General features: G+C 34.5%; 1 protein-coding gene across 1 annotated transcript; it reads left to right on the forward strand.

Annotated features, from left to right (window-relative positions):
- Window positions 1-6,378: 6,378 nt before the first annotated feature.
- LOC132606122 (expansin-A4-like) lies at window positions 6,379-9,181 on the forward strand. The gene is made up of 3 exons (XM_060319467.1): window positions 6,379-6,653; window positions 7,411-7,735; window positions 8,508-9,181. The coding sequence occupies exons 1-3, from the start codon at window positions 6,497-6,499 to the stop codon at window positions 8,815-8,817; spliced, it is 792 nt and encodes a 263-aa protein (XP_060175450.1). The 5' UTR covers window positions 6,379-6,496; the 3' UTR covers window positions 8,818-9,181.
- The last annotated feature ends 678 nt before the right edge of the window (window positions 9,182-9,859 follow it).

Below are 9,859 nucleotides of genomic sequence, written 5' to 3' on the forward strand. Positions count from 1 at the left end.
CCGAAACAAGTGGAGTGCAACAACACTGTCTGTTGAGCAGATATCCTACTGGGAGGGCCGTCAACCTGTATATCAAGACCTGCGAGCATGAAATGCAGCGTCCCCAAGGAAAGGGACACCAGTACGAATAATGTACCCAGTATGTAAGGCATGAAAAACAGCATAGTAGAGACATGAAAGTAACATGAGACATGAGAGGATCAACCTGTACATCTGAACTGCCTCCGTGGGCCAATGATATGCATAAATAATGTGCATGAATGCATAAGGGTCATACATATATATGCGTATGTAACGCCTGTCAAGCCTCTGTGGCATCCCATCGTATCATATCAGCCTCTGTGGGCATCATCATCATGTGACCAGCTGATCATGTGGTAGTGCGTATATAACGCCGTCACCTTTCTCGTACCCCATTCATATATATAATACATAATATACGCATATATAACGCCTGAGGGGTCATATATCCGTATATATATATATATATATATATATATATATAGTAAAATGCATGAATATGATAAGAATACATCCTGAATCTGTTGGAGTAACGTAAGGTCGTTATACCTCCAAATGTTGTTATGAGAAAATATTTCCATCAATAAGTGAATCTATGAATGATACTGAATCTGAAGAAGGACTTACTAAAACAAACAGTCTAGAACATAAATCGACATGGAACATCCCTAGCTACTAAGAATAGAGTCATTATGGTGTAGCACTATGTTTATGTTCCGTTCATAAGGATCATGCCAAAAGAAGGAAAGTTAGCCTTAACATACCTTATTCTGCTGAGCCGTCAATACCTCACAAGTAATCATCCGAACAGTTTCAACCCAATCTACAATATAATGAGACCCATAATCAATGCTAAGTAGAGGCTAAGTCCATCGGACAGCATCTACCCTATAACAAGGGTTTCCTCCAAAATCATATATCAACAATAACAACCAGAACAATTCAGCAAGCATACATATCATTAACAAGATGTCATCCACAACAACAAATCATAACTACTTCACGACGAGACAAGCTCGAATTGGAACTCATATCACCCCTTATGAACTTCTTACCTTAACTCAACATTAATCATAACATGATAACAAGTATTTCCATTAAAAGATTCAGCCTCATACCATACAAAAATAATAAGCAAACAACCCATAAACTCAACAATTCACCAATAGCAACTCTACTCACTAGTTCATGTTTATTCCAATCATTTACCTAAACCAACACCAAGATAATCTTAAGCACAAGAAAGATGATGATTTACTTACCTCATGTAGCAGCCACAACACGAAATCAAAGCTTTATTTAGCTTACAATAACCTTCAACTCTAATACAATACTATACAAGGACTAATCCTTACTTAGGCTAATCTCTAAGGTTAATCTTGCATCAAATCACCCAGTTTTAACCTTGAACACTTAGGAACTGTTAGAGAGGGTTTTGGAGAGTATTTGGATGAAGTTTGAGGTAGGGATAATGAAAAATGAACCCTGGAACAAATTTAAAACATCAAAAGGTCGGTCGTTGACATCAATTCTACGGCCCCTTTGACGGCCGCAGAATATTTGACGCCCCGTCAAATTGATCCATTAAATGGACCACCCAAAATGACCTCGCTGTAACCATTATACGGTGGAGGGGCTACCATTTGATGGTCCATCAAATGGCACCATCAAAATGCCCTTTTCCAATGAACTTGTTTTCTTCGATTTGTTAATCCTGTAATCCTTCCATTACTTACTAATCATGAACTTAAACCCTCATATATAACATGAACATTTCTAGCCTCGTATCACCTCGACATTAGTCCCACTTTCAAAGACTAGGACAACTAACATACAACGAATCTCAATATGCAACTACGAGGTGTAACACAAGTTGTGAACTTTCGTGCTGAGTATTTGATATATACATTGAGATAATTCGTATCGTATAATGATATGCACATCAAGATCATTTGTGCAGCGTGTGGACAACGCGGTTGTTCCCATGGATGATTGTTCCTGGACGCCCCTAGGGTGGCAGTGTGCACGCAGTTTGTGTTGAAAATATTGTATTGTTTTGTGTTAGAATATAGAGTTAGTGTCACATCGTTGATCCATTGATTGTTATTTGTGCATATTACTTTATATGTTGTACCTGTGCATAATTACTATGTTGATTTGGTTGACTTGAACACTGATTTGTGGTTTAATAGTGTCAGTGTTGCATCATCAATCCATTGACTGTTATTTGTGCATTTTTTATCATATGTTGTACTTCTGCATGATTACTATGCTGATTTGGTTGATTTACTTGGACTGTTAACTCCTTTATCTATTGAGATTATATGAACTGTTTAGATACAAGTAAGTATTTAAAAACGCTTGCCACTACCTTATTGGGGTCGGTTAATGATACTTGCTGAGTATGCGTTAATTTTGTACTCATGTTACACTTGCTGCAACTTTAGGTGCAGGTTTGAGTTGAACCATTGTGGTGCTCGTGTGAAATCATACCAGTGATCTAGAGTTGAGCCGTCATGTACACCCCAAAAATTTTAAACTAATATTTGCGTTTTCAATTGACCATATCTTTATAACAAGGATATATTTTACTTCGCACTTCCTAAACTTGAATTTGACGATATTTGAAAATTGTTTATTTTAAATGATGATAATATTTATAAGGAAGTGTTATGGTTATGTACTACTCTTACTATTATTCTCTTGAGAATTAATTATGAAATGCAATAGATAATTCGTAAATCTGGGCAACACATGCCCTGTACTTCATCACCTTTTTTTGGTAAATAAAAACAAAACTAGGTTTTGGCATCAGCATAAAAGTTGTAGAGCTATGAGTTAGCTTTCCAGAACATCTTGATTCTTAAAATGGAGTTTTACACAAGAAGATATGCTAAAAATAGTAATAGTTGTACCATGTAAAAACGGGTTTAGTAACCTTACCGCAAAAGAGAGAAGTAGCTTGTGGTTCAATAAAAACAAGCATTGCTGGTTGATTTTGTGGAAGAATTTGATAGTTTTCATGTAAGATACTACATGTCATCTAGTTTTTGGTAGCCCGGAGTCATTTATTTAATTTGTTATCTTCCATACATATGTTGTACCTTTCATATTCAGAGTTGTATATTCCGTTCTTAGTAGATCATGACTTGTGACACCCAGTTCTTGGGGGTTGTAGAATTTAGTTCTGCTTTGTATTAATTTGAAAATATTTCATTTATATTATTTTGCTACACTTTCTTTCGTATACTGTTTGGGTATCATAGTTACTTTTAAGTGATTCGCCTACTAGGTAGAATTATGTGTTGGCTTTTTCATAGGTCAAGAAGGGTGAATAAATTAATATAATGATATCATTTAATTACTTAACTCTGTATGACAATTTTTTTTTAAAAAAAAAAATGTATCCATAATAACCTCATTAAAAGGTACTACTAAATATTTAACCCAGAGTTTTTATTTTATTTTATTTATTGTCAATTAAACTACGTAATGGTTTTTGCTCCTTGTTTTATTAGAGGTCAGTGGTTCAATTCTCCAATAACACCCTTCAAAATAAGCTTAACTTTAACAACCTAGACCAAACGTCCAAACATACTATGAAAATCTACCCCTAAGTCATTCATTTGTCGCACCATCAACCATTAATGCGGCTGTATCGTACTTATGTTTGTGGAAAAAAGATAAAACAGAAAAGGGCCAAATATACCCATGTACTATCGGAAAAGAGTTAAATATACTTTTTGTTATATTTTGGGTGCAAATATACCTTGTCGTTATACTTTGGGTCCAAATATACCCCTGTTGTTATACTTTGGCATAGATATACTCCTCATTTTAACGGAATGACACGTGCCATCATCCTATTAATCTATTTTAAACTAATCATTAATTAATTAAAATTCAACTCATGACCCGATATCCAATTAAAAGACCCATAACCGTATCCAAAAAATTCAAGACAAGCTTCAATGAGCTTCTTCAGTGGCTGCTTCTTGGTGATGGTGATTATGCGTGCCCCAAATTTCCAATTCTTTATTCTTGATATTCCTAAACACATTATAACACAAAATCCCTCCTTCCTTGTCCTTCCCATTATCCGTATACCACAAATTCTCAAGCTAATTACTAAATTTCTCATCTACAATTTCAAAGAATCTAAACTCCCTCCTCCATCTCAACGTATCATCTTGAACGAATCGCACATGCCATATTTCTTGGCTTTCAAGAAATTCATCAAAACGATATCCGTGCTCGGATTCCCTTTAATTGGCAATAAAGGACGCCCATAAACAAATGTTACTCAAATCCTCGGTAATACTCTTAACAGAGAGCAACTTATTTTTATTTTTACCTAAATATATTCACTAAGAATTGCATCTTCCACCGAGAAATATTTCACTGCTTCTTCTTCAGTGAAAGAAGCAGCCATTGAAGAAGCTCATTGAAGCTTGTCTTTGAATTTTTCGAATACGGGTATGAGTCTTTTAATTGGATATCGGGTCATGGGTTGAATTTAATTAATTAATGATTAGTTTAAAATAGGTCAATAGGATGATGACACGTGTCCCTCCGTTAATATGAGGGGTGTATCTATGCAAAACTATAACGGCAGAGGTATATTTGGACTCAAAGTATAACGACAAGGGTATATTTTGACCAAAAGTACAACAAGGGATAAATTTGATCCTTTTCCGATAGTACAGGGTATATTTGGCCCTTTTCCGAAGATAAAATACCCTCGTTAATGAAAATATATTTGTCAATTTTATGGATCAAGCATTGAACATATCAAGAAAAAAGAAAAAGCGAGTTTGACCCAAGTAGATATGTGTGTGAAACGTACGGCTAATGCACGGCGTAATAATAGGACCGGTAATTGCGGATAATTGGGCTGAAATCTGTGGGCTGAAATCTGGCCACCACTCCATATTGTCAAACACTATCTTTGGGCTTCCATTAAAGAAAAAAACAAAGAAAAGAAGAATATTTTGCGAATTCCTTTTTCAAAAGTTCAAAAATGTGGCGGGTAAATTTGCTACCGAGTAACGTGAAATGCCACTCACTTCTTACTTCGAGCACCTAAGTTGGGAAAAGGCGAACGCACTAACCAAAAGCAAATTGCACTAAGCAGTAGAGAAAACTAAAGTGTGGTAAACAACTACTAGAAAATTTTGGGCAATTTCTTCCGTTTTTGTTTTACTTTTGTAAAAAATTTTAACTCTCAAAATATTTGAAATTAGCGCTCCGCAGCTAATCAACTACTATTATTACGATGAAAGGTTAAAACCAGGATGCTTCCAAACAAGAGAATTTTATACCATCTGACGAAATAAAATTTCTATAATATCAATCGGGTTCATCACTTACGCAAATATACGTGGTCGACAAGTAATATAATAAGTAGAGTATGTTTATCACGAGGACTTACTCGATTAAGTCTTAAATTATATATCCCCTCCGTTTCAATTTATATGAACCCATTTGACTGGGCACGATATTTAAGAAAGAGGGAAGACTTTTGAAACTTATGGTTCAAAATAAACTTTGAAAATTTGTGTGACACTAAATCATTCATAAAGTGAATTTGTTTCTAAATTAGGAAAGAGATCGTTCATTTTGACATGGACTAAAAAGGAAATAGACTCAAACAAATTGAAACAGAGGGAGTATTAAATAGTCACAAAGTATTTATCGAAGATGTTTCACAAAATTTGAGTTGTTATTATCTAAAACAGAATTTATAAACTTAAACTATATTTTTTTTTTTAACAAATCAATAGGAAGGGAGATTCCAGGATTATGTGTAGAACATCAATCTTGTTGAGCATCCACATTAACTAACTAATTTGATTATATGGTTTACTAGTCACAAGGTTATTTTACTTGTAAGAATCTTCCGAATTGTTATCTACAACTATTGACAAGAATCTTAAAAGGAAGGATGGGTAATTAAGGGAATAGTTGTTATGCTAGGGCAAACTCCATAAAAAAGAAAGGGAAAAGTAGGAACGGGAAAATCGGAAGGAATTTACGGAAATCTTTGTTGATTGATGGTACAACTTGCAATTAAAGCAAAGCGGCTATAACTGTTTCATCGGAGACCTTATTGTGCTGTGGACCTATCTTTTCCTTTTATATTCCAATCATATTAAAGAAAGAAAATATTCTCTCCTCTTGAATTTCCCACATTGGCCAAAAAGCCATAACTGCTAAATGCTAAGACATTGATGGCAATTACGTCAAAAAGAGAGATAGAGGTTGAATTTTGGTAGTGTTATCTTTCCGCCAATATGTCCTTTGATTAAGGAGGACCAAAGTAGGTACATAGACATAATTAAGGATTATTTCGTTCCCTTTTTCTCTTCTCTCTCTTCTCCCCTGCCTCGATAAGTACTACTTCACTTTGTCCCATTTTCTTCAACTTCAATTCTTCTCACACTAATAACACACCACCCTTAATTCCTCTCACTCTATGGCTTCAATGGTTGTCATCATCACTTTTATTCTTGGTCTTATATTGCTGGATTCTCTTGCTGTTGAATCAAGAATCCCTGGTGTTTACTCTGGTGGTTCTTGGCAAAATGCTCATGCTACATTTTATGGTGGCAGTGATGCTTCTGGAACTATGGGTACAAATTAAGTCCCGTTTTTGCCATATTTATTTGGGATACTTACGCTCTATGTTTATCGGGAGAAAATATTTATGTCACTTAGCTCATATTTTGAGTTTGTTACCCGGTTTAGCCTATATTTGTGTATAAGGCGAATCTAGGATTTAAGTTTTAGGGGTTCAACATTTTAAATTTTTAGTACTAAACCATTATATTTTTAAAGTTATGAGTTCATATCTACTATTTATTATAATTTTAATAAATTTTTACACATAAATTTATACCCCGCAATGAAAGTTTGGGGTTCAACCCCAAGTTATGGAGCTCCATCCGCCACTGTAAGCACCTTTCATACGTTATTATGCATTTTTATAAAAAGTTGATACCGGAGACGGATTCATGTTTAAATTTTATGGGCTTAATCTTAAGATTTTTAGTATTGGGTCCATTATATTTTTAAAGTTATGAGTTTATATCTATTATTTATTGTAATGTTAATAATTCTTACACATAATTTATGCTCCGCCTAGAAAGTTAGGGTTTAATTGAACCCCACTTACAATGCTAGATACGCCACTAGTTGATACATTATGTATTATGCTTCCTCAGGATTAATGTTGTATAATATTGTATATTGAGTTACGTGGGGTAATATTTTATTTTGGCTGTATATTTCTGAAAAATTTCCCTACTTAATTTTCCATCTACTTGTTCAAAATGAAGCACGATTTTAGTAGTAATTGTTTTTTGTTTTGTGTTATATGTGTTAATGTAGGTGGTGCATGTGGTTACGGGAATTTGTACAGCCAAGGGTACGGAGTGAACACAGCAGCACTAAGCACTGCTTTGTTTAACAATGGATTAAGTTGTGGAGCTTGTTTTGAGTTGAAATGCAAAAATGATCCTAATTGGAAGTGGTGTCTCCCTGGAAATCCTTCTATTTTAATTACAGCCACTAATTTCTGTCCACCAAACTACGCCGAGCCTAATGACAATGGTGGATGGTGCAACCCTCCTCGCTCTCACTTTGATCTTGCCATGCCTATGTTCCTCAAGCTTGCTGAGTACCGTGCTGGCATTGTTCCTGTTACTTATCGCCGGTAATCCTCTTTAGTCCAATTAATTATACCACACTTTTTTGTTTTATAACTGAAAATAGTTTTCTAATGTATGAAGTTCCCAGATCAAAGAAAAATTCTTAATAAGTACTAATTAATAATGTACTCCCTCCCGTTCGTGTTTCTTAGAGTTTTTATTTTTATTCAAAATAAGTGTTCACTTACATAATTAAGAAGAAATTAACTTTATTTTTTCAAATTTGCCCTTATTAAGTGTTAAGTGATCAGATCCGGATGTGTCAGATTAATAGTAATATGCAAATATTAACTAAGGGTGGTTTATAGTACCTATTTTCTTTTAGGAGTTATTATTTTCTTCAGGAGTATGCTAAAGGCTAAGTAGACACTTATTTTGAACCAGAGAGAGTAACATACAATGTGTACATTATAAGCATATACTACTACAACTGCTAATTCCTCACTTCTTACAGTGACATCGAATGCTTAGGAACAGAACAGTAAAGCACAACGATAAAGCATCACCTTGGCCACTTTTCTTGTATTTTCACATTTGTTCATCTCCTTTCGCAACTTGAAAATCTTATAATTGGAATAAGGAAAATATGACGGTGTTCATACCATGAAAAACGAAATTTATAAGGTGGACCGTGGTACAATATACTTATTCACTTTGGTGTTGTTCAAAGTCAATCTTTCATTGTACCTCCAATTTTCCACAGCCCCCATGTGCCTTAACTTTTTTTTTTGTTACCTTACAGTAATTAATATTTAGCATATATTTGTGAAATGTCAGGATACCATGCCGCAAGCAAGGAGGGATCAGGTTCACAATCAATGGATTCCGTTACTTCAACTTGGTTTTGATCACCAACGTGGCGGGTGCAGGAGACATTATTAAGGTGTGGGTAAAAGGGTCAAAGACTAACTGGATTCCCTTGAGCCGAAATTGGGGTCAAAATTGGCAATCAAACGCAGTCTTAACTGGTCAATCACTATCTTTCAGGGTCAAAGCTAGTGACCATCGCTCATCTACTTCATGGAATATTGTTCCTTCTCATTGGCAATTTGGCCAAACTTTTACCGGAAAGAATTTCAGAGTCTAAATTTTATCCAAAACAAAGAAATTCCCCTTTTTAAAAGTTTTGTTTACATTTTATTGATCTGATATATTTTCACCTCTTGAAAAAAGTGAATGGAGGGAAAGAATAGTGTTAAATTTAAAGGGTCTTTCTTGTTGGTGGGCAAGGGAAAAAAAGTACTAGTATGTTTAGGTGTTTGTCCGAGTGCTTGTATCGACTTTTTTGACTATATTGAAATAGGAATAGTAGTAGTATTGTTAAAGGGGGAAAGTGAATGTAACAGAGCTTGAAGCGGCTGCAAAATCCTGCAGCCCGCAGCTGGTTTTACTTTAACCGTATACGTGATAAGTTTTTATGAATGCATCTCTACGTGTCTTTTTCTGTTGAATCTTTTTGCTTTCCTCGTTTTTATTAGTCTCTTGTACTAAAAACGAAAAAAGGCCAAATTGGGGCATATTTGGTTATACATCAATTACTAAGTATGAATGTAAATAGTTTAAAAGTTAGTATTGTTTTTGTACATACTAACGAAGTAAATAATATATCGATGTAAGAGACGTTCATATTTCGGTGGTGAAAATTGTAATCTATAAACAATATAAACAAATTATTTCTAAAAATGTTGATTTGGTTATCGACTTTTCCATAATTCCTTGAGTATTATTACTGTACGATCCTGATTTCGAGAGAAGGAATATAGTTAACAAACCCATGAACAACCCCAAATTCCAATTGCCACAAGAATAACGTTCGAGGACCTCTAAAACCCTTATTATGCAGTTCAGTAAATAAAATAAACATGGTTAGTCCAATTTGAGTAATAAAAATTATCAGGTAACTAGTATAGAGTGAAGAGAACGGAAATTAAAGAAGGAAGAAGAGAAATAAAGAAGAGAAGAATAAGAGAGAATGAGAGAAGAAAGGAAGGAGAAAGTTTCTGATTGACCTTAATTTATATGCAATACGATGAAAGAATGCAGAAAAATAGCACTGGATCACAGCTCGATCACATGCCAATCAAATGCGGAAAACAATAAAGAAAAATGCAAAAAGAAAAGTTGTAACT

This window comes from Lycium barbarum, chromosome 8 (assembly GCF_019175385.1).
Source record: "Lycium barbarum isolate Lr01 chromosome 8, ASM1917538v2, whole genome shotgun sequence".
NCBI classification, from domain to species: domain Eukaryota; kingdom Viridiplantae; phylum Streptophyta; class Magnoliopsida; order Solanales; family Solanaceae; genus Lycium; species Lycium barbarum.

What these genes read in the sequence shown, in the direction of transcription:
- LOC132606122 (XM_060319467.1), top strand. Translation starts at nt 6,497, where the DNA reads ATGGCTTCAATGGTTGTCATCATCACTTTTATTCTTGGTCTTATATTG. An exon ending in TGATGCTTCTGGAACTATGG is followed by an intron (nt 6,654 to 7,410) that starts GTACAAATTAAG and finishes GTGTTAATGTAG; the next exon opens with GTGGTGCATGTGGTTACGGG. An exon ending in GTTCCTGTTACTTATCGCCG is followed by an intron (nt 7,736 to 8,507) that starts GTAATCCTCTTT and finishes GTGAAATGTCAG; the next exon opens with GATACCATGCCGCAAGCAAG.